At 49.3% G+C, this 25288-nt stretch overlaps 1 protein-coding gene across 2 annotated transcripts in view; it reads right to left on the reverse strand.

Moving 5' to 3' along the window:
* Positions 1-25288, reverse strand: part of LOC122392801 (pneumococcal serine-rich repeat protein-like) — a 101790-nt gene that overhangs the window by 60124 nt on the left and 16378 nt on the right. Inside the window, exons 9-12 of one of the 2 annotated variants that reach the window (XM_043388072.1) lie at positions 23811-23856; positions 23604-23719; positions 23149-23299; positions 16587-16648 (exon numbers count right to left, since the gene is read on the reverse strand). In XM_043388072.1, coding sequence (XP_043244007.1) covers positions 16587-16648; positions 23149-23299; positions 23604-23719; positions 23811-23856 — 375 coding nt within the window. Of the gene's footprint in view, positions 1-16586; positions 16649-23148; positions 23300-23603; positions 23766-23810; positions 23857-25288 lie in introns of both variants that reach the window. The other variant, XM_043388073.1, reaches the window with a different exon arrangement.

Below are 25288 nucleotides of genomic sequence, written 5' to 3' on the forward strand. Positions count from 1 at the left end.
GGCCAACTGGCACTGCTGAGGCTCACCAGTCACATGGGGACGTTCGTTAGACTCACCCGCAAAAACGCCCCAGCAACCAGAACTTGTGTGGGCTGAGGTTTACTGAGGAAGGAGGCATTTTTCCCTTGGGTACAGTTTGCGGGATCCTCCGTTTCAGGAGATTTTGTATTTAATTTACTGTATGCCGGGCAGCTGACTCCTCGAAGAGCATCACTCCATGCAGGATGTTGCCTTCTTTCATCTTGTTGATTCGAACTGCCGGAATAATGGTTAGGTACCCTGTAATGGCGAACCCTCTCCCGATTCCGTAAAATAAGGGGGGCCCCACGTGACCGTCAGAAGTCACCGGGTGGAATGCCATCACCGATGTCTGCTGCATGCTTTTTGGAACTAAGATCACGTCTTCTGGGCTGGTTGCGATGTTACATGGTGTTTGCGGTTGTTCATATGTTCGGTTATGGGGATACCATCGTCGAAAAAGACTTGCACGTGCTTGCTCGCTTCTCCCAAGCCCTTCAAGAGGAAACAATCTTTTTAACGTCACAGCTGCTTCAACATCTATGTTGACAGGTTGATATGCATCAATGCATAAGAGTGCATGTTTGAGGTGCTGGTATATCGCTTTCTCATGGCGCGGCTACCTTCGCTGTAAGCTCGCGCCACTGTTTTCGCGAGGATCCTCTGATTTAACTGAATTTTTCCTTTTAGCCCCCCTGGAAAACCGGGGGAGCGGCCGGTGTCAATGCAATAGGTATGTAAGGATGAATCAATATCATCTCTTCCTCCAACGTTTACGTCTGTTCGATACACACTACTTTCAGCCATTTGATGAAGCATAATTAGAGTATTGGCACGCATGCGCGCGCGGACTAAGTTGATAGTGGCTTTCTTAAGCCCACGTTCTGTGACCAGCCGACTCAAAATTACAATACAACCTGCATAACATGGAAACGTATTCATAAGCCTATATTTATGTTCAAAAATTATCTTTATCACTAAAAAAATAGTCGTTTTAGAGGAAGTTGAAATTTGTCCCAATTTATCTGCCCAACCCTGTATAGGAGGGGGGGTCGAACGGACCCCCCATGGTTTTTCGCGAATAACTCGCGTAAAAAGCGGCCGATCGCGACGAAACTTTCAGTACCCTCGCGTTAATCAATTTTACACCTACTCTGAAAATTTCATGACCCTGACCCCAATGACCTTTGACCTGTGACCTACTTTTCGAGACCATGTTTGGCCGGAATCGCGATTCGGCGTATGTCGGCTCGCATTAGCCGCGCGTTTGCAGTCTTTTCGTGGTTTCAAGCGTTCAAACATGTGATATGATGTTGCCCCCATGCGTTAGAGTGGGTATCAAGGTCACCTGAAGGTCAGGTCAGGTCACTGACCTTTGATGACCTCGGTTCACTTCTTCGAGTTTTACATGTTTCTAGGCCAGTTTTTGCAGCTGAATTCGAATTTAGCAACCATTTGAACATTAACGAAGTAGTTTTGGTGCCTTCGTAACATGTTACGAAGCTGTCAGAGGCGGTTGACACCTACTAGGAATACCCGGCAGGACCCCTACTGGTTAAACTGACCTGACCTGACCCGACCTGGACTAAATGCATGAAGACATCATCTGTGATCAAAACTAACATGATATTCGTGATCAGCACCCCGAAAAAACCCGTAGCAGCCACACTTTACGACGTTCTAACAGGTCCCGATTTTCCCGACTTTTGGGTCATTGACCTGACCTGCAAGGTCAACCAATGACCTATAGGACCTTAAAATTAGGGATCATCGGCTTCCTCTCGTCATGGGCAACACGCTCGTTTTTTCCGCGAAGCTCTAGCTCGATCAGGGGCGAAACGGCAAGGGGGGTCCTACACCCCCCCCCCTTATACGTTCGCGGCTGGAAAAACACCAATACGGGCGAGGGTTAAGGTTCACAAGGCCGCGGCCTTGTCCATTGGCAGTTTCTGTAGGGGTTTACCGATGGAGCCGTTCAGATGGGAGCACGGGCGACAGTCTCGCCACGCCCGCCTGGCACCCACGCGTTATAGCCACAAAATACCCAGACAGGCCTGCCAGGAGTCTAGGAGATGGCCCTGACTAAAGGGATCCGGCCCTGCGGATGGATGACGACGGACCAAATAAGTCCGACTTATTTGGTCCGTCACCAGCAGCTTAACGGAGAATCATGCGGAATGGGCTTGGCAGTTTTGTGGTCAATATCGTCATGCAAGGCAAGTGTCGATACTTTCAGTGGCATTGATTTGAAGTGGCAGTGATATGCTTAACGGAATAATGCTAATTAATCATGACGATTGTCTCAAGGAAACAGTCAAGCTAATGCGCAGTAGCGAATAGTTCCTAGATCAATGCTTGAGTATCAGGAAGCTTAACGGGTAACCATTGCAATAGGTCATTATCTTCATGTCAATAGAACCGAAATATCGAAAGCATTTAGGATCTCCCAATGGCTAACGATAAGTCCGGACGAATGGAAGCAAGACCCCAGATGAATGAGGGTCTATGAAAGAGAGCTACTATAAGGATAGTAGCCTCCTATTGTGTGCAGATGACTGGGAGCTTGGTGATTAAGTTTGACACTGTTGGATCCCTTTGGATCATCAGAGGTCAGGGAAATGGCGTCAATAATAGCGTCAGATGCGACACGCGATGGTTTTGTTGTCACTCTTATGATGACATTCCAATCATTCATCCAAAATATTTGCTTGACCTAGGGCCAGGAATATCGCAACCGAACATCTCAAACGTGAATATAAGGACGAAAACATTCTAGCAGAAGTGTTGTAAATGTAAAAGGCAGTAGCACCATCGATGCTACGTGAAAGTCATCAATTGAAAATATTTACACTCCAAACACTACATAGTGTGCCCTACGGAATGGGCCAGACAGAGTTATCAAAGCCATTTGGCCGTGTTTTCAAAACAGTTCGCTGCCAGACATCTTCCCTTTGTCACATGAAAATGTTTAACAATTGTTTTAAGCATGCATTATGCTCTGCCAGTTCTCCGTTCCAGCATTAAAGGGACTATCCCACCTTCGAAAAAATCCCGTTTAGGATTCGGAAATGTTACTTAGGGCATTGTGACGAATTCTGCAAGTTTTTACGCGTTTTCATTGTATACTTTTTGAAATATTGCGACTTTTATATTTCATCGTGACGTCATTTAGATCGGATCTGTGACGTAATGAAGGATTTACTTCATGCCAATGAAGGGGGAAATTTGGCAGCAAATATATTTGCTTTCAAATATGACGCGGCTCATACAATAACAAAAGTGTCTCTGATTGGGCATTTTGTAGTTGGTGGTATGATAGTCAATGTAAGTATGTTTGACTTCCTGCATGTAAAATTCAAATACTAACATCACAATTCACATAGGAAAGGAACATATTTTCACCATAACTTTTAAAAAAATTTGTGTCAATTTGGAATAGGGGAGAGTGGGGAAAGATGCCCAGGGTTTTGCTATGTCATATATTATTCGAAAATGACGATCGAAAAGCAAAAACTTGGAGTTTCAACGGAAGCCGACATCATTTTTCTCCAAAAATATCACACTTTCGTGCCTGAAATATGATAACTTTTTTTTTTGCTATCAAGCATTTTCCCGAAGAAGTGAAAGGGGGCATCTTACCCCACAGGCTGGGAAAGACGCCCCCTGGCGTTGGGGAAGATGCCCCCCTGCACTATAAGTGACATAAATGGGCACGTGAATCGACTGAACGAATCAGTGGTCCCTTCGAGCCTGCAGTAGACACCAAACGTCATCGTAAGAGCCCTCAAAAGTAGTCGTAAGGAGCTTCAGAGGTCATCGTTAGGGCCATCATAGTCCAACGCGGCCAAACAAGCCTCCGTGGTGGCGTTCGGAGACCACTGTGGGGCCCTTATAGGTCTTCATGATGCTTGAGGGCCCTCGAGCCCATCGTGGGGACCTCAGATGCCAGCGCGGCCCGTGGAGGCAACGTGGGAGCCCTCAAAGGATGTCGTGAGGGGCCCTGGAGCCAATAATGGGGCCCACAGAGGCCGTCGTGAGGGCTCTCAGAGTCAGATGCCGCCCAAAAAGTCGCTGTGTGGGCCGAGAGACCGGCATGGGGAGCTCCCGACCGTACTGGACTCTCAATAGTCCCAGATCGGCTTTTGTCTCTCATCACAAGTATGTAATAAATGATTTGACGGGCTGCTTGAAGGACAGCCTATGGATTTAGGGGGGGGGGCGTCTTTCCCCATCAGGACAGGGGGCATCTTACCCCAAGGTACAGAATTAACATTAAATCAGTACAATTTGTTAGCCATAAAACTACACCCTAAAACAAATTGTTTGGGACATAGTACACGCATGTTAATGTATCACGACCATAGCAAGGAACATAAAAATTATTTACATTCTTTGATATTTACAATGTTTTGACACCAAAATATTTTTCGAAAGCAGCAAATAAAAAACATTCAATCACCAGCCAGCCGTTGCCAAACTGAGCTTCGCAAATTATTGTGCAGTTGACAAAGCAGGCTTCCGCTTTACGCTAAGAACATTAATTTCCAGGTTCGATTCTTTGTTTTGCCGCTAGAGGGGGTGGGGCGTCTTTCCCACCCTGGGCATCTTACCCCACTCTCCCCTACAATTGAAGTGAACAAGTGTGAAATTTGAATGAAAATAACCAACATTCCTGACCTAACCTTACCTACTTTGACTTTCCTAAAAAGTTTGCAATACCCTTAATACCAACCTAAAACCCCCATGCCAGATGTCTACAACATACAAACCTTTCAACCAGCCTACTACAGTAACACCTCACAACCTATTCCATTCTGAACCTATTGATTGGGATTTTTGTATACCTACTTTTACTCATTGCATCCTAGCTTGCTATTATAGCAAACATGCAGGTATTTAAAGAAATGTTTTGTTTTTCCTTCTTAGCTGTTGAAATTTCTTGAATGCCAACACAACACAACACACCATGCGCATATGACAGAGGTCTCCGTCACTGCGGAAGGAAGATCGCAATGCTGCTTGGAGGCTGTTGACAGAAAGTGATCAGTAAGTTATGACCCTATGCATAATGCTACAATTATTTTTTTTGTATACAGGGAGGTGGTCAGAGATTGAACATGCCTCAGCATCATATATTTGAATGCTGATAATTATGTATACGAGCATTGACCAATCAATTGAAACTAGAAAATTAGATAAGTGCTTAACAAAATGGATTGGTGAAGATTAGATTGCCTATATAAAGCATGCAATGTTGACTACATAACATACTGCATAAAATGTAGTCTGTTCCATATTATGTTTGCGCCTATGGTCAAAGCTGCTTCTTCAATTTGCTTCTTCGTTCAATGTAGGGATGTAGCCAAGGGGGTGGCCACGGGTGTCATGGTCTCCCCCAAAGGCGAGAAATTAAATAAAATAAAATAAAGATAAATAAAAACAGCTGTACCATACCCCCAAAAATAGTGGGCCAAATCCGAGTTTTCCTTTTTTGGAGGGGGTACGACACTAGGCCGCGACCTGTGGCCCCTCCCTCAGTAAAATCTTGGCTATGGCTCAATAATTTGAGTCTGTGCTTTATGTCTATGACTATTCTATACAGGAGCTATGCAATCCTGTTTTCTTTCTAGGTTCATGCTGTTCTGAGGTGAAACATTTTCCTGGCATGGTGGCACTTTGTCAGTGTGGGGTGAGGTAGGCATCCACTGTGATGTGGCTGACCCTGTCGGCTCCCACTCCCCCTCTGACCCGGCCATGCGTCCCGCCAGGTTGTCGTGTTCCGCCAGCTGCTGCGCCGGCGTTGGCAGCGCACAGCCGCTACCAGCTGACACGCCGACCGGTGCGCGGCGCGCGTGCGCCGGGCGCCGACGGCCGCCGTCTGGCAGCAACAGCGCTGCCAGTGACTCGCGCTGCTGCTGCAGAAACTGGACAAGGATCGTAGAATCCTGGCGTGTTTTTGTAACGTCCATTAGAGTGATTTAGACGCAGCGTGTAGAAAGGACTCGTTTATTGACGTGTGACTTTCTGACAGCTCAGTCACCTGTTGACGGCGGCGCACAGCGTCACCTACCCGCCCTACAGCCGGCCCAGCAGGGTGAGTAGTGAGTACCAATACCCGCCCTGCAGCCGGCCCCAGCAGGGTGAGTAGTGTGTACTGAGTAGCGCTCAGAGTTAGCTTGAAGTTGTTTAACATGATGCACTGTTTTTCATGAGTCGTCCCCATCGCTGCTTGTGACTTGCAAGTTCCTTCTTTTTCGGCAGTGCGTCCCAATTATATCAGCGATTTTCACCTCTGAGAAGTGTAGTTGCCGTACTAGTGAAAAAGCGTGTATCTTTGAAATAAACATTCCGTTTCATCTGCCCACTGCCACTAACGCCCCTCTGCCCTCTCCTGCAGCGGACGGGGAGACCCACCTGACCGCTCCTTCCCCCTGTTTTGCTGCAGGCGGGGAGGCCCGCCCTGACCTTCTCCTCTACCCTCTGCCCTCTCCCGCAGCGGACGGAGAGGCCCGCCCGGGCCCCAGGGGTCGATTCGAGATGGCGCACTAGGAAGCTAGTAAGACTAGGTGGCCAAGTGACACTTGAAGGTAGTGACACTAAGCGGCATTTTACACCAATCGGCTAGTGGCTCAGCGTGAACCGAAATCGCCTAGTGAGACTTGAAATCAAGTGGCACTAGGGCCTTAGTGCGCCAACGCGAACCGGCTGCAGTTCCGCACGGAGAGGCGGCGGCGCTGGAGGCCAACACCCCGGGTCGCGGCCTGTAGCTGACGGTGCTGGAGCCGCGAGTCACCGTGGTGGCTGGCCATGGAGACTTGGAAAAGGTGGGTCTCCGCGCAGCGGAGGAAGGGGCGGCGGCTGACAGTGGTGGCCGCCAACGGGGAGCTGGGCGGCGTGGGTCCGTGCATAGCGGGGATGTTCGAAAGGGCAGCATCAGCTGCATTGTTTGAAGAGCTGCTGCAGTTAGGCGTTGAGATATGATCGCAGACTTGCAAGGAGATGGGCTCCTGAGATGCGTGCTTTTTTGCTCCGATGATCCGGCTGATCGCTGTTAACCCTCGCCCCGTTGGGGGGGCCATTTTGGCCCCCCCTGTGGTTTTTCCTGAATAGCAAGCGCCGCCAAATTTTCCTTACCTTCCCGGGCATCAGTTTGACACCTTCACACCAAATTTCAAGTCTTAGGTCACCTTAGGTCAGGAGTTATTGAGGTCAAACTGAGGTCATGTTCGAGCAAAAATGAGCAAAAAACATGCAATCTTGAAACGCTCACCAAATCTACAGTTATCAAGCAATTTCAAAGTTCTTTATATGGTCTAGTAGACAAAAAGCGGCGCTACAAAACTGCTATCTCGGATTTTCAAAATTTTTGGTTTTTGACAAAAAAAAAATCAAAAAATTGATTTTTTTAGAAAAACATTGAAAAAATCCAAAAATTTTCCGAATTTCGAAAAAACCGGAATATATGTGATAGTCCCAGCGCTCTTCTATATACATACCAAATTTCAGATCGATATCTCGTTTTTTGGCCAAGTTATAACGAAAAAACTGTTCAAAAATGATGACGTCAAATTTTTGAACTCAATTTTTAGCAATTCTAGACCACGTACGGCAAAAAAAAAGACCACCATTGAACTCCCCGTGACGAGCTGCATCGATTCGATACCCATTTTATGCAAAAATATTAACTTTGAAATTTGACCTAATTTGACCTGACCTTGACCTGACCTTGACCTGACCTTGACCAAAACGTGATCTAAGCTGGCCCCAAAGGCTGCCTGACCCATATAATCGCATTTGTCATGTAAAATGGACCATAAAACATGTATCACACGACACTTTCATATTGTGACCCCCCCCGTGACCTGACCTCTGTGACCTGACCTGGTATCAGTGACCTCAAATAGCAAAATATGTGTTTGAAGAACATTTCCCCATCGATGATTTTCAATGAAATGCATTTTACTCGATTTTACAACGCATTTCTTGAAGTGCCTGTAAACGGTGAAAATTGGACCTTTGACCTGACCTGTGACGTCATCGGTTTGACCTAGGTCAATAAAATTGGGTCACAAGGTAGTTCCCCGTTGGGGCTATCCAACGCCGTTTACCGCTTGTCGCTATGTTGCGTGGTTCTCGAGATCTTAGGGGGGGGGGGCCAAAATGGCCCCCCCCCCCCCCAACCGGGCGCGTTGCTCGGCAGAGCCCAACGGGGCGCGGGTTAGTCTATGAGGTCGCATCAGCCGCCCGCGGTCACCAGGCCGGGGAGGTATATACGTCTACAGCAGCTGTGTTATTTGTCTGTCCCGGTTGTATCACCCAGTCCTCCCCCGTCCCCAGGCCGGTGAGGTGCGTCTCCCAGCATTGCTGGTGTATTGTTTATCTGTCCCGGTTCCCCCGTCCTCAGGCCGGTGAGGTGCGTCTCCAGCTGCGCTGTCAGACGATCCAGTGGAACGAGCAGCATCACCGGTCACCACCGTTCCGGCCGGTCCAGAGAGCGGCGGCGGGGCGGCCGGGGACGCGGAGCGGACGGCGGACCCGCTCCCGGCCGCGGCCGGCCACCACCCGGCGCCGGTACCGGGCCGGGTCCGCAGCAGCAGCGACTCGGGCCACCGGTACTGCCTGCACGGACAGCTGGTCTCTGTGCTGCCGTCAGTCCGACTGGACAGCGCTGCGCTCAAATCGGCCGCCCTGCCGACAGTGCCGGAGGTGCCCGTCCGACTCACCAGACCTTCAGCGGCCGCCGCACGGCCAGCTCATACCGGCCGCTGAGGAGGGCTTTTCCATAAAACTCTCAGTGCTAGTGATTTTGGCATTGGCATGGGGGCGGGTATTAGTACTCACTACTCACCCTGCTGGGGCCGGCTGAAGGGCGGGTAGGTCACGTGGTGCGCCGCCGTCAACAGGTGACTGAGCCGGTGTACCGATCCAGGACCTCAATTATGATTATAAGTAAAACGGGATGTAGGGATGAAGTCAGCTTGTGCTCAAGACTGACGTCATGAAAATCGACACGTGAATATAGCGGGCATGTTTGCTCCCTGCCCTGCTGCCGTGCGGGCGTTCGAATCTCTCCCAGTTTGTCGGCCCGTGTATCTGTCTGTCCCGTCCCCCGCGTGTCTCTCCGCCGGGTGACGCCGCTCTGTCTGTTCCAGCCGGCTCCCAGCTGCGCTCGCCGAGCCAGACGCAGCAGGTGATGTCGCCGTCGGTCGTGGTGCGCGACTGTGCGCCCATCCCACGTCCAACGCCCCCCCCCCCCCCCCCTCCACAACGCGCGCTGTAGCGCCTGCCGAGCGCCGGCTGCTGCCGGGCCCGCCGTCGTACTTTTATGGCCTTGCGCCGTCAGTCGCCAGCTGGTGGTGGCGACCCGTGATCGCTCGCGTACGTTCGCCGGCGCGCCCATTGCAGAGAAGGGGTTCGCGCATGCCCATTATAGAGGGGCGCCCTTGCGGAGGCGGTACGCGCTACGCTGTAGACACTACTGCTTGTACCTGGTTGGGTAGCTCCTTTGCACATTGTTTGTTCATGGATGTAAATACAAGTTACATGACTGATGAGTGTAATGCTTACATTTTTGAACTAAGAAATGCCACAGGGCAGGTTACCTCGGTGAGTTTCTGATATCAACATACTGAACATAAGAGCAGAATAATTATCCATAGAGCGTTAAGGATTTTAGTCACCGAATTCACCTGTCAGTAATTGCATATGGTGGCACCATGAGCATGAGTACCTTGCCTTGCCTTGTCCGATCCTTTTCACAACAAGCAAGTAGAATCTGGGAAAAGCAGTGCTCTAAAATTGGATATTGGTTGGGTGTGCCGATGAAGAAAAAAAAATCCTAGGAGAAAATAACTGCAGTATTTTTGTAAAATGGTGTAATGCCAATTTTTATGCTAACTGATAAACCAGGATTTCATGTCAGGATCTTGACAGGGTGTAGAACAAAAGGATGTGGGTGCATCAACTGTCAAGTGACAAGTGAGCTGGCTGTTGGGAATACATGAAACTCTTTTCAGAGATCAAGTAAAGTCGGTCATTCATATTTTAGGGATAAAAATATTTCCCCATTAGGTGTGATTTGCCACCAAAAAGGCTGAAAAATGAAACACTGGGGAAAAGGCAGGGAACTTACAAAGCATGTGCATATGTAGATAACTGATGATTGTCTCTGTTCAAGCATGATCTGAATCTGCAGCCTGTTCTGTTCCACATGAGTTACCTGGACAGCATCACACATGAATTTCTGCGTGCTTTAAACAGAAATGCCTTCATTTCCTTAAAATATATTCATTTTTCACACAAAGACAACAAAAATGTACATGTAGGTGGGTGCTGTGGCAAGAAATTACATACAAATGTATTTTGCCATGTAGGTACCCTTCTTTCACAGCACAATCATCAATCATAATTAAGAGCACCAAGACGTTCACTGATGTTAGTTGTCGGACTTTCGTCCCCGTCTTGAGTTGAGATGTTAGTTTCACAACGTTTCGGCCAGTTACTTCTCCGGCCGTCGTCAGGTGTTCTTTGGCCCTTAGAAGGACCTGGATGTTGGTGGCGTTGCGCCGTACGCGTCATACCGTTCGAAAGCTCCTGTAGTCAGCGGGAATCGAACTCGGGTTTCCCCGGTGATAGTCCACGGTTCTAACCACTCCACTATCGAGGCAGACATCGTTATGGAGCTGGAAACTTGGTGTCATTTATCCCCCAGATGTTTTTGTGATTTCCTTAGTAGTGGGAGCCATATTGGGCTGATGTCAACGCTTGGCTTGCTGATGGGGTTGCTAGCCAGCGCCATGTGTGCGGCTTCCTTGATTTTTCTGATTTTCCAGTGTGGCTCCTTGTCGATGATGGTGGTATCATCCCAAGCAGGTCTGTGATCTCCTTCAGACCATGCATGCTCCGCCACACCGGATTTCAGTGTTTCGCCTCGGATGGTGGCCTTCCTGTGTTCTTCGAGCCTGACCGCCAGTGGGCGGCCAGTCTCGCCCTTGTATGACCTGCCGCAGCTGCACGGGATGTCGTATATGCAGTTCTTTGTTTGCTCCTTGGTGGTTGGCGGTCTGACCTTTGTGAGTGACCTGCGGAGGGTGGTGGTACTTCTGAACACCGTCCTGATGTTGTATGCTCCGCAGATTCGCCTTAGCTTCTCTGACAGTCCTCTGTTGTATGGGAGGGATACTGTCGCGATTGGCTTATCCCTTGGTTGTTGTTGGGATGCTTCCTTGGGTTTGTGTTTCATGAAGCTCGTTGGGTATCCGTTTCTCCTGAAGGTGCTGGTAAGGCGTGATTCACGCCTTACCAGCACCTTCAGGAGAAACGGATACCCAACGAGCTTCATGAAACACAAACCCAAGGAAGCATCCCAACAACAACCAAGGGATAAGCCAATCGCGACAGTATCCCTCCCATACAACAGAGGACTGTCAGAGAAGCTAAGGCGAATCTGCGGAGCATACAACATCAGGACGGTGTTCAGAAGTACCACCACCCTCCGCAGGTCACTCACAAAGGTCAGACCGCCAACCACCAAGGAGCAAACAAAGAACTGCATATACGACATCCCGTGCAGCTGCGGCAGGTCATACAAGGGCGAGACTGGCCGCCCACTGGCGGTCAGGCTCGAAGAACACAGGAAGGCCACCATCCGAGGCGAAACACTGAAATCCGGTGTGGCGGAGCATGCATGGTCTGAAGGAGATCACAGACCTGCTTGGGATGATACCACCATCATCGACAAGGAGCCACACTGGAAAATCAGAAAAATCAAGGAAGCCGCACACATGGCGCTGGCTAGCAACCCCATCAGCAAGCCAAGCGTTGACATCAGCCCAATATGGCTCCCACTACTAAGGAAATCACAAAAACATCTGGGGGATAAATGACACCAAGTTTCCAGCTCCATAACGATGTCTGCCTCGATAGTGGAGTGGTTAGAACCGTGGACTATCACCGGGGAAACCCGAGTTCGATTCCCGCTGACTACAGGAGCTTTCGAACGGTATGACGCGTACGGCGCAACGCCACCAACATCCAGGTCCTTCTAAGGGCCAAAGAACACCTGACGACGGCCGGAGAAGTAACTGGCCGAAACGTTGTGAAACTAACATCTCAACTCAAGACGGGGACGAAAGTCCGACAACTAACATCAGTGATACTAACACCTCGTCTCAAGCATTCAGAAGAACTACACCAAGACGTTCTTTGCGACTTGCGAGCCCAGCCGTGTCAGACCAGCTGATGCAGGGGCTCTGTCACAGGGGGCACAAGGCCCAGTGGTTGTGTCACAGCACAATGTTGTATAACCTGCTATTCAAGAACACTTAAATCTTGAAAAACCTGTAGCTCTCTTTTGTCGCCTCACTTTTCGCACTCTTGACAAATCAGTCGGATCAAGACTGAAACTTGAAGAGGATAAGCTCTTTTGTGGGATGTACTTGCAGTTTCAATTCAATGACATAAATTACTCGAAATTACCATTGAAATTGTACTGTACCATGACGAATCTACCATTGAAAGAAAATTGTTTCATATTCATGACCCTGCTATCATCATCATCATCATCAATTGTATTACGTCTAGAGACAAGACAAGCATGGGCATAACAAACATACACAATACACACAAGACATACGCCAGAAAACATATGCACAATCATACCTACACCAAAACATAGGCATACCAAAAACAACATAACACTATCATATGGGTGGCGCTAATATCATTTGTATTAGTGCCCATGCCTCCCCAGTGTTCTGAGCCAGGAGCCAACTGAGCGAGTCGGTGACTCCACAGGGGGGTCTTGGGGTGTACATAATCTCAGGTGGGATATGACCTCCAGCAACCTGTAGAAGCACACTCATATTGGCCCCACATACGATGAACATAAATCTAACGATAGGCGCGCAGTGTCCCGATGAGGCATCCCCAAGAACAAGAGTGGCCAGGCTGGCAACCAGAATTTGGCGTAGGCGGTGATTTTCGCGGAACGCATCACGGAAGCACGCGAAGATGGAGCGACGTAGAGTCTCCTGTACCTTCGGTATGTGCAGAGCAGCGAGTAAAGCTGTGTGGTGGGCTCTGGATGGCAAACGTAAGGCAGCTTTGACTGTTGCTGCTTGCCAGGACTCGAGACGAGAGATGTCGGCGGGTCCCAGAGGGCACAGAGCACAACCAAATAACAGGGTCGGGGATACTATGGCTCGCCAAAGGAAAGCTTTGTCAGGGCCAGGGAGCTGCGAGCTGAACAAAACCGCTCGGGAGAGACCGAAATAGGCGCCTCGTCCACGGGACACGCGTGCATCTACGTGCACTCGGCCCTGAAGGTTCGGGTGCAGCTGAACACCAAGGTGCTCAGTGTATTCCTTACACGTGAGCAACTGGTTGCATAAGTGCCACTCAGGTCGCTGGGCTAAAAGACCAGCACCGAAAATGAAACAGTGACAAGGTGCGCAAGAGGCTGGACATAATCGGTGGGCTTGGACAGCAGCAGCAGCAACAGCAACACTTGCTGCAGCAGCAGCAGCAGCATCAGCAGAGGACGAGTGAGCACAGTTAAATTTGGCGATGTTTATAAATCTTGCTGCCTTAAACAAGCAAATCTTCAATTTCTTTCCATTTCAGGAAATGGAAACAAATTGAAAAAAATAAAACAAACGGTAAATTTATCCAAACCCAAGTCCAAACCCAAGATAATCAATCAATTACTAATTATCGCCGAGGCCGCCGCTGGGTGCCGCCGGGGCGCCGAGTCAGCCAACGCCAGCTTATTCGTAAATCAAGTGATACTCTACTCGAATGCGTAAGAGGCGTTCAAAGGGCAAATGACGTCATCAGAATGCCGTTAATGGTTAAGAGATTGGGCCTTGTACAAGGCCCATTTTCAAATGAAGGGAACGAATTTCTTCAACACCACGAGGCCGCGGGGGTTGCAACCTAGATAGATAGTGGTTTCTGAACCTCGCCGCAAACTTGGCTATCTCAACTCAAATTTAATGTAAAGGTGGGATAGTCCCTTTAACAAGTAATACCGTAATAACCGATTACATGTGAATCCATTTAGGACTGTGTTCATGACGATCCCAGCCCGTTTGCCGATCCCACCCCAAGGCTCAATGAATCTAACGATGCCATCCGAAGATTACCACCGTTTGCACCGTGTGCTGTGTATAAGCCCTACCGCAAACGGAGCCTTCGACAGCGGCCCCGTCGAGTTGCATCCAAGGTGCAATCATGACACGTCGGAGATACATCCCCGAGGAATGTTTCGCTATAAAAGGCGCGATTAGAAGTAGGTGCAGACTCGACAGACGACAAAATATGGTACGATTAGGGCGCAGATTTGTGAATAAAAGAACGGCGTTCCTATCAATAGCGGGAATATTCTAGAAGTTTAGGATCCTACCTGTGTTGATTATAGTGAGCGTATAATTATATAGCAGATGCGACACAAGCGTGTTTTACGTAAGAAAGAAGCTTTAGAACGTCATGTTTTGCGCTCGTTTCAAGCATAACAAAATTTGATTCTTATCGGCCATTGGAGCTGCTGCCTCCAACAATGAACAATAACTTTCACGCTACCTACTTCGTGCTTTGACAGGTAAATGGCAAGGATATTATTCATTTTGAATGCTGCTAATTCCTGTACCGAAAAGGTTGCACGGATGCAAACCAGAAACGATAAAATCACAAAAGCCTCAAGCTTGCGAAACACATTTCTCGTGGTCAAGCAGGAAGCTTGCAAAACTTATATCATTGCTTGCGGAAAGCTCAGCAAATTACCTGACGGAAGAAAAACGTAAAACGCTTACAACACTGCGGACCTAATTCACATCATTGTGAGTGCTTCATTATCCCGAATACCTTTCATAAAGACTCTCGCGCTTAAACAATTAATCCTTATTTCGCAAAATCGATTAGTTCACTGCGGCGCTGACCACAATACGTCCGCTCCCTCAAATTGTTGCCAACACCACCAAAGCGCACCGGTCTGATGTCTTCCGCCTCCACTGAAAGGGACAGCGGTTTCACTCTCGATCATCCCACAACACCTAACACGCGAGTGTGTCCGCCGCGTTACGTCGTCCATTCATTGATGCTGCGCACAGCCTGCCAATCACGATGAATCGGGCCACCTTTGGTGTCCATGTTGCGACATGGGTGGAGTCGGGTCAATACGAGGGTTTGTTCAGGTCTGTAGCTAGTCTCACCCAACACGTAGCGGCAGGATCGATCGTCTGTGTTTGGTCAGCGCACACACAAGGCGAGTCAGAAGAGGACTGACGAAAGAGGCGCGGAGAGAAGAGCGCTGATGAAAGAAGTCGTCTGTTGAGACGGACTTCCGAGTCGCCATTCATCACATAGACCAGTCAATTCACACTCTTCCGCTTAGCTCCTATCCGTAACTCTTTTATCCTTCCGTACCTCATTAGTTCTGAACATTTCTCTCATTCACTCCTTCCCTCCCTTCCCAAACACACCTTTTTCCTTCTCTCTCGTTAAGTTTTGAAGCTGCTTAGTTTCGGTCCCCTGTCCTCCCATCCCGTCTCCCTGTATTTGGCATCATCTCGCTTCACCGAACCGTTGCTCGCATCCCCTTGCTACGTGCCTCTCCCCTACTGAGCCGACGTTATGGGACTCATGGCCTCCACGGCGGCTCAGCAGCGGTCACGTTCATTGAAGAGGAGTCATCGTGCCGCGCCGTGCGGCCCTAACGATCCCACCCCACCCCTTCTCCAAAAGATACACTAATCTAGCGAGGGCTAGCTGTCCCCCAAAGCTCCTGTCTTTAGTCTCTCAGTGCAAAGCTCACGGTCATAACCCATCACGATAGACGCGTCATCACGGCCCACCCCGTCCGCGGCCCACTGTGGACGCATCTAGGTCGGACGTGGCGCCGAAGATGCGACGATCGTGACCGTCGCCGACGCCGCGTCACTGCGCTCGTGACGGGCGCCGTGACGGGTCGGCGCGGAGTCACGGGCCGGCGTCACACAGATTGGCTGATCCGGGGGCGAGGCGGTCAATGGGCGATGACTGGCGGGTCAGGAGAGGCCGCGGGCACCCTCGCGATCACAGACACGCGCCCACATACAATGACCCATCAGAAGCGGGGATAAAGGCAAACACAGCTGCGGTGGAGAGATCCAGATGGGCAGCCGAGAGGGAACAGTGGAGAGCGGGGAAGGAAATGGATGGTGAAAGAAGTCAATACAGAAGGAGAGAGTGATGCAAAACATCGGTGAGGGATTGGAGAGGAACGAGAAAGGGAGAGATGTTGAAAAACGTATTGAAGAAGATAACAGGAAAACGAGCAGCCACGAGCGGTCAACTCGGAGAAGACAGATTGTGACTGCACCATGCATGCGAAGGGATGCGACACAAAAACCCCCAGAGCGCCGGCCTGGAATCCCCACTACAAAAACAATCGACCCATCGCGGGCCATCCACACGCCCCGGGCGGCAGAGGCGGCGGCGGCGACCCTGAATGGTGCGTAAACTGTCTCGCCCGCCCCTCTCCTAACACCGGGAATGGCTCCAGCGGCGCCGGCAGTGACCCCGTAACCTACCTGTCGCACGGGATGCACAGAGTTGTGGTGTAGACTCGCACTCCGTCCCCGCGGCGCCGGTACTGGAACACAAACAGGGTGGCTGTTGTGGAACGCACATACAAACACACAAGCATACACTAGAGTGAGTCAGTCTCGCGTAGACAGGTGCACAGAGCCAAGCGGGGAGTAGGTTCATCTCCGTGGCACCCACGCACCGGGAGGTGACAGTTATGGTGCGTGGCGACGCTGCGAGCCGTCTCGCTTGTTTACGAATGTGGGTGAAGATGTGGCTTGTCTGGGAGATTTTATAGCTGGCGGCGAGCAAGTGATTGATTCAGCGCATGAAGCAACCCGGGTAATTGCTAGGCCAAAGCGAAGAAACAAACTTGAGGTTATGTTTATTTCTCAATTTACTGCTGTCAGTTATGGCTTGATACAGAAAATAAGACCTTTATGATCGTAAAATTGTGGTAAACCTGCAGCGGTACGCTATGGGTGGAAGCATCTAAAGCTCATCAATGTATTTGGCTCAAAAACGTGAAACAAACCAAGGGTCTAAGAGCGTCATACAAAGATGAAATATATATTGCAACTTTTATCTCGCATTGCTGACAAAAAAAAGAACAGACATCTTTTACGAAAGTTTTTTTGCGATTTTTGATAATCTTTCGAAAACTCGACCGATGCCATTCTTTCATATAATCCCAAAAGTATGCAAAATAAATGCTGGGCCAAGACATAAAAAGTCATACGACCCTAGGATTTAGGATTGACCTTCATTACAGACAAAACTGTTCGATTAGTGGAAACTTAACAATGAATACTGCACTGACAGACTGTTCGCCTGACAAATATAATTCTACGCGATCAGATAGTGGCTGAACATTTCATGGTTCATAAGCTTCTTAGTAACCCGTGCTCAGCTGAGCGCGATTCATAAAGCCACAGATATCACTTCAACAACCTCCATAACTTCCCTACATCTGTCAGCATCTCAATAAACAGTGACGGTGATAGAATGCGAACGCCCTAGGTGTGTTTTAAAAAGGAGACGTATGTAAATATCCACAGTCGGCAGAAGTGGAATATATTGAATGATAAAAGCTGATCGAAGGCACCTCACTGAACCCCCTAGCTCTGAAGTGTCACAGCCGAAGCCAATATGAAACGTGTATGCTGTATGAATGTGTGCATCTTAGCGGCAAGGTGTATTGCATCGCTCAAGAAAAAGCAAGTGAATTGCACGCTCAGGGAAAAAAAAAACAAGTCAATTGCGACAGACACTGATACAATGCAAAATTAGCCAGGAACCGTACCCACGCAACAGCAGCGAAAGGACTGGGAAATATTCGGAGAAACGGCAGCGTTTCAGGAGAACAATTAGATGACGCACCAGCGTCGTGGACAGCGGCGCTCGGCGGCGTGGGTGGCAGAGGAGTGGGACGCGAACAGCTCGTCATCCACAGTGAAAGTCGAGTGGCTGTTCAGAGGCACTCGCATCACCAACAGTGGCATAATAGCGGTCATCCCCCCCCCCCCCTCAGATTCTTCCACACGACCACCGAGATGGGCGCCTAGTTTCTCGGACTACTAAGACACGTTCCCTAGAGGACCAGACCAGACACCCAGCTGAGTATGTTCTCGAGCACCCCCGACCGGTTAATCCGTCCAGCTGTCGGCTGATGCAGCTCAAATCGGGATCAGAAGCCACAGTCGGCTGACGTGTAAAGCTGCCCGTTAGACGACTGTCCGGAAAGGTTTGAAAAAGTGCTGGCGTCTGGATCAGGCGTAAGAACACGTGGCTAAGTGTGCGGCTAATGAACAATGAAAGTAATCAAGGAATGAAAAAAGAACAGAAGAGAATGGTTTTGATCATTGGGTAACAAACCGTTGCAAAGTATCTTCTTGCATACAGCTGGTCATGAAAGATGAGGGATTCAACAAAAGTTCCTGCAGGCTGCAACTGATGGACTAATTAATATTATGAAATGGGAAGCAATCGGTGGTGTAAAGCACAATCTGATCAGCAAATGTGTTGAAACTGCCCAAAACACGCAACAGCAAGTGCAATGGCACAAATTAGAGGTGATAATCATACACTGCAGCTCAGAATAGAACCACAACTCATCTTACTAACAAAGGCGGTCGGCAAAACCAGCCTATCTTCCAATCAATCAGCATTCTTCCGCAGCGTTGCCAAAGATTTTCAGGCCAGGCACGTGTGGACGCCATCCTGCTCTCGTTTTGTCCAGCCATCCCACATTGCAAAATCTCGTTGGAAACGAGGCTACCGTATAATTATTGACACCCATCGATGTTAGGGCATCATCAGAGCGACTGATGTGTTACCAGTAACCAATTAGCCCAGAAGCGATGGCGTTATAGACTCGAACCAAGAGTCACTCCAGGGTGTAGGTACCACAAATGGCAGTTACATCTGCACTGTGACAATCTCTCTGCTCTTACCTTTGTCTGTTCGATATTTCGTAAGACTGAGCAGTGAGCACCTTTTAAAACGGGGTCACCATTCAGCTAGCCTTTTGTGAGAGTCGATAACGAAAGCTCAAGATGCATGCAAGTAACTCGCTAAAGACTGCTCTCCAAAGCTTTGATCTTTACCGCTGCTTAGAGTTCATCTCCTCGGTGCAATGAGGCTCGTCTGCGCCGCTGTTGCTCAATGCGTAAACCATTGTCTGCAGGTTGTAATCAAAATAGCGGTTCAACTGCACTTTGATAGAAAGGATACCCGGGCACTACTGACCATCAAAATGCGGATTATGACACCCCTACTAAACGGTTTTAATGAAACAGCAGAAATCAGTCAACGTGAACTGCATTTAGCTGTAATTCCAATGAAGTCGCGTGATAGCTGATCTGAGCAACAAGTCAACAAATAATCAAAATAGCAGCTAACAATGACACCCCCACATATCTTTACCGATGTCTACCCTTTGGTCACATGCCTGATATGATTCAAATATATGACAGGCACAATTTGTTCCGATCTAAAACGATTAGTTAATATTTAACTGAGGTCGCATAAGTGTGCCTAGCTGCCACTTACAGTAACAAAGGGTGTATTTACCATAATGAGCGAATACAGATAGTATCACTGCCTACATTTAGCCACTGGGACCCACCACGCTGAGCACACTTACAGCATTTTGAGCAGGGCACGAAGCAGAGAATCATTACGTCAACGAGGCCAAATGGCTGCTGGCAATGTCATTTCTCACTGAGGCCGATGCAGAGCAGTGGCAGGGCCATGTCTAATGGTTTTGATCGAGCAGACAGGAGGCAATTGAGCTGATACTGCCAGCGAGAGGCGCGCCATATGCCGTTTGTATCTGATTGACGAGTGCCACCGTCGGAATACTGCATCACTTCGCTATGATGTGGAACTAACGATCATGTCCTAAGCCAGATGGGCCGCCAGTTGTGGAGAGGTCGGCTAAACCCGCATTACGAGGAGCAGAAGAAAAAAAACGACCATAGATAGCATAAATGAAATAATGAACATACGAATTTAGTTAAAATGTTTTTTACAAAGGTCGTTACAAAGGTCGTTGTTTACAAAGGAACGCAACACTTATCAGAAATCAGAATAGTGATACCTAAATGAGATATTCGTAGCCTTTTTCACTGCATACTAATATCAGCTCAAGAATGTGGATTTTAAACACCGACCATGCGGCACTCGTGTTTTGCACAAGTCCTCGAGTACCAGCAAGGACGCCAGTTTTTCCCTCTGCGTCCGTTTTTGTCCGATCGGCCGAGCCGCCGCGAGGTCACGGCCACGGTTCGACGGCGGGAAACCCGAATATCCCTCTCCGATCCTCTGGTGCGTCCTTCAATAGCCGACACGCACAGACAGACGATACTGTCACTGCGCGTACCGGCAAAACCGCACGACAGCTCGGTGGTCAGCGGTCACAGATTACATCTCTGCGCTGCCAACAGCCCCCCCCCACCCCCACCCCCCCTCTCTTCCTAGCAGTGGTGGCCAATGGTCTCCGCTATCCCATTCCCTCGGCACGGCAAAGCCATCCTATCTCGAGCCACAATTCTGTCCAGCGCGCTGCAGCCCAATTGCCTCTACGACCGCTACCAGGATCAACTAACACCTGCTACACGCCGCTACACGAAACTACACGACGACAAACGACGTATCACAGAACCTGACGTCGCCGATGAGTGAGCAAAATCAGTATCCTGCCGGGGCAACCAGGAAAAATTCATGACAAACCGCTTATTGTCAGCAAACGGAAAAATCACCCGGGCTGATCCTCGTCGAAATTCCCACGGTAGGAGCACCACCAATCGCCCGGGATGAAACCTTCAGTCCACTATCCCAGTCACCCTCTTCAAAAGCAATTACCACACATCATCACAGCATCGAGACCACATCATAGCCGATAATCGAGGGAATCGTGACGATGGAGGGATGCACGTCACGTCTATAAGGTGAGAGACGGCCTTCAGAGACGGCACGAGCCCAGGAGCTAGGCCAGCCCGCTCGCGCGCCCCAGGGATGCGCCATGACGGGACATCTGGGGCGCTCCAACAGTGATGCACTCGTTAGATACACAGTCACCGTAAGCTACCACTGCAACTGGGACCGTTGGATTAGGTGATTAACGATCGAGCGAGCGACGGCTATTTATTTCAGCTGGGTCAATATTGTTGTGGTTTGAATACATAGATGCCTCTTCAATTTTCCTTTGAAGGATTAAGGTGAATGGAAGTGTTGATACTTACAGTCTTATTAATGAAACCAGAAAAAACGTAAGTTGCAGCTCACAGCAATGCCTTGTTGAGGGCACATAAACAAATAACTCTTATCAAGCAGAGCGGGCTCGAGACAGCAAGAACTTCACTTCACACTCAATATAAATATAAACTCAATATAAATATAAATTTACCGTGGCAAGAACTGCGTGTCTTTACCAAGACACATCGCTAAGGAAGGATTAGCAAAGGCTCTATGCAGTTGATGGCAGAAGCTGTTTACTCGTAAATATTTTCCGGAATCCAATCCAAGTACCAGCAGATTCGCACCATAGTCCACCTCATCCCTGTGCTCCAAGCAAAAACGCTAAATACCACGAGAATCTCTCGCTCTCTCGCTAGATAAAGATCCTACCACTAGGGGTGTAGTCGACGTGTCACCGATTTAACTAAGACGTGCCGTTAATCCTCGCGTCCGCCTACTGCGGGTGTCCTCGGCGGCACCACAGGCCGCCGAGCGGGCGGGAACGGTGAACATGTGACAAAAACGGCGTCCTGCCGACAGCTGCCTTTGTCACACATCGGGTGGCGTGGCGATAGGGATAATGTGCGCCTATGTGAGAAGGGATAACGGATAATGCACGTTGGCAGCTGATGACAGTCAACAGTGACCACACAGCAGGGGTGCTAGATGAGCTGACAAACACATTTAGTGTATCCTCTGTGGTAGCGTTGTGTCTACGTTGTGTTGTTTTGCTTTTGGGAGGTTGTTTTCGAGGCCTAGTCTCTGATCGGTTCATCTATGACCAGAAGACTCAGACGAGATATTATTTTGAGGGCCCGCTTATAAATAGGTCTTGGAGTTGGAATGAACGTAAATAATATAGGAAACGAGCAGAGTAGAGTACTCCGTCATATCCCCTGTCCATCAGACATCATCCCTGAACACAATTGCCCGAAAAGCTCACTTTCTTAGGAAACCAGTCTCAGTGACGAAGCGTTCCACATTTAGCAAGGCATGACCCGTTCAGCTCAATTAAGTGCCGACTGAACCGTCATGACATCCAGGGTGAATGGATACAAAGAAAGTTTACACAGTCGCAATGAACTGCCGACAGATGCAACGGCCGGTCCAGCTAAGATTCCGCTTAACGAGAGAAAATGGAGACACGACCCAACCTACTTCACGGCTGAGAGACGGAACTTTTACAGTCTCCTGCGATAAGAATATAAGTCGACAAACTGGAAAACTGCCATTCACCTTTAGCCTATAGCTTGACATTATTATTCGTGACGGTTAATAAAGTCGTCAATGCCAGTGAAATGTTAAATTAATTACGGATAAATGTGCAATATTCCATGATTAATCTACAGTTTAGCTGAGTATCGCTGTCACTAATCTAAATAATGCAGAGGTGAAACCGGCACAAACCATCCATATCACTCGGAGGGCAAAGTTCAGCGCTTGGCGAACTCATGGCCTCACCATCCAGCCGACAATGTATTTACATCCCGTGTAGTGTATACTACGTGCTGACTACGATAAATTCAGCGAGTACAAACATCCGTCTCGTCTTTTAAACACCGGCCCCGCATCGTACCTAATGGGCCCAATCGGGGTCTCTGGCTGTCCCATGCCCTAGCTGGTGAACCCACCGGCCGAGTCCCTTTTCCACCCCATTCCGTACCTGGTAGCCCCACTCGGGGTCCCTCGTCACAGCATTCCGTATTTGGTGGGCCCCTCTATCTCCCCATTCCGTACCTGTTGGGCCCACTCTGGATCCCTTGTCCTTTCTGTCCCATTCCATACCTGATGGGCCCACTCGGGGTCCCTTGCCACCCCATTCCATACCTGATGGGCCCACTCGGGGTCCCTGTTGAGCTCGGCCTGCTCCAGTCCGCCGGTCGGGTCGGTGGTACCGCACGTCTGACAGCGCGCGCACTGGACACAGTGCCAGCGGCCGGTCGGCACCCGGCGCAGGCCCACGCAGTAGATGTGGTACCTGAGAGTACATCATATGTGTCAGAGGTCAGGAACATTGCAGAAAAAGTAGCTCAGTAGACAAATGCAGTACGCATGCAAAACATTTCAGATAATTGAAGCTTAAAAGGCGATGCACCGACATCACAAATGTGCCTCGTTGATATCGATTGACATTATGGAAGGTGCAAACACAACATTATCATATTGTTTAGCATAAACACAAAAACATGCAACAGAAAAAACGACATAAATGCAACTCCACAAATTCTGACACGGACGCCATGGATCACCAGTCAGCAGAATCTTTCAGCGGCGTAACTGACCCTCTATCGCAGAAGTCGCAGAAGATCATCTTGTCCTCGTCGTCGGCCGAGTCGCAGCTCATGCACGTCTTGCACTCCATGCACTGCCACGGGTAGGCACGGAGGCGGGCCACCATGTCTTGTGGCAGCTCCAGGCACTGCGGATGTGCTGACGAGTCGCATCTGGGGAAGGGAAGGGGGAGCCTAGGGTCAGCAGGGGGCTACCATGTCCTGTGGCAGCTCCAGGCACTGCGGGTGGGCAGACGAGTCGCACCTGGGGAAGGAGAAGGGGTCAGCAGGCGGCTCACCATGTCCGTGGAGTGAGGGAGAGGTCAGCAGGCAGGCCACCATGTCCTAGGGAGAGGGTCAAGAGACGGGTGACCACCATGTCCGTAGGCCCTGGGCAGCTCCTTGAGGAAGCGAGGGAGAGGAAGGGACGGCGTAGGCCGTTGGAATAGAAGGTTAACGGGTGGACGTCGAGCTCAGAGGTCAGGCAAAACTACTGATAACGACAGGTCAGCCTAATTTAACGGGCATATTCTCTAATTTGATTTAAACAGATGCTCCGACCTAATATTTACGAGAAAAAAAAAACGCGAATACTAACAAAGCCGCGACCATGACACCGCTACCCACTTGGTTGACCTTTTAACCCCTGGAATTTAACATTTTCAGCGTTCCAGGAAACATCTATCAAAAAACGGCACCACATAAAAAGCAGTGTATCTGTCAGTGGTTTGAGTGATAGCCGACCCGTTGTTCCTCTCCATATCTCACCCGAACCGTTCGCCGAATATCTCATACGACACGTTTCTGAGGTGAATGAACCGTCCTGCCGACCACTGGCGACCTTCGTATGAACGTGTTCGCGGGGGACGGGCATCAGAGTCGGTATGTGTTGGAAATGAGGAGGCGGAGATAATGAAATTCTAGCCGATAGATTACCATGATGATGTTAAACAACCGGGAATTTAATTTCAGTTTTCATATTTCAGAGTGTGGAGAAAACTCCGGATTCTTTAATCAATAATCTGTCACGAAAACGGAAACCACAAAATATTGGTGAGCTAAAAATAGATGTAATGTTCTAGATAAGAAATAACAAAGTTGTCATGACAAGCACCTGAGCCACGTCATCGTAAATCCATTTTTTGGACTTACTCGTCACATCATAACTTTCGATATCTTGAAATCCAGATAGTTATATCGTCTCAAACTAGTCATTTACTTTTCAACCCCTCAGTAGAACATCAAACCATCTCGTCTCGTTATTTGCGCTATCTGATCTTCTGCCAGCGGTGACAGAGTACATAAATCGCACCAGTCACCCGTTCATGAATACAAACGGGCCGATCCACGCCGACAGCGCTGCCTTTCATCTGTTTATCGCGCCGGCACCGCACGAATCTCGGGAAACAGAAGCTGCCGAGATGCATCCCCGGTAGCCGATGAGGGTTAGACGCAAGACGGCTTACTACTCACAAAACAAAACACAAAACAGCGATGGGGAGCTGAGGCCCATAAAGATTGCCTGTCACGCCTGAGACGAGCTGCATGCGGCTTCGGTTCTTGTGCAGCATTGGAAACACCGAGGCTTCCGAATGCATTATGGACTAGCGAAACATCAACAGTCACCATGTTTGTCGAACTCAGCGACAAGGACAGCAAGGGCGACAACTAAATCGCTGACTAGCACAGTGACATCA

Source organism: Amphibalanus amphitrite, unplaced genomic scaffold (assembly GCF_019059575.1).
Source record: "Amphibalanus amphitrite isolate SeventyFive unplaced genomic scaffold, NRLGWU_Aamphi_draft 000502F_arrow, whole genome shotgun sequence".
In the NCBI taxonomy this organism is placed as follows: domain Eukaryota; kingdom Metazoa; phylum Arthropoda; class Thecostraca; order Balanomorpha; family Balanidae; genus Amphibalanus; species Amphibalanus amphitrite.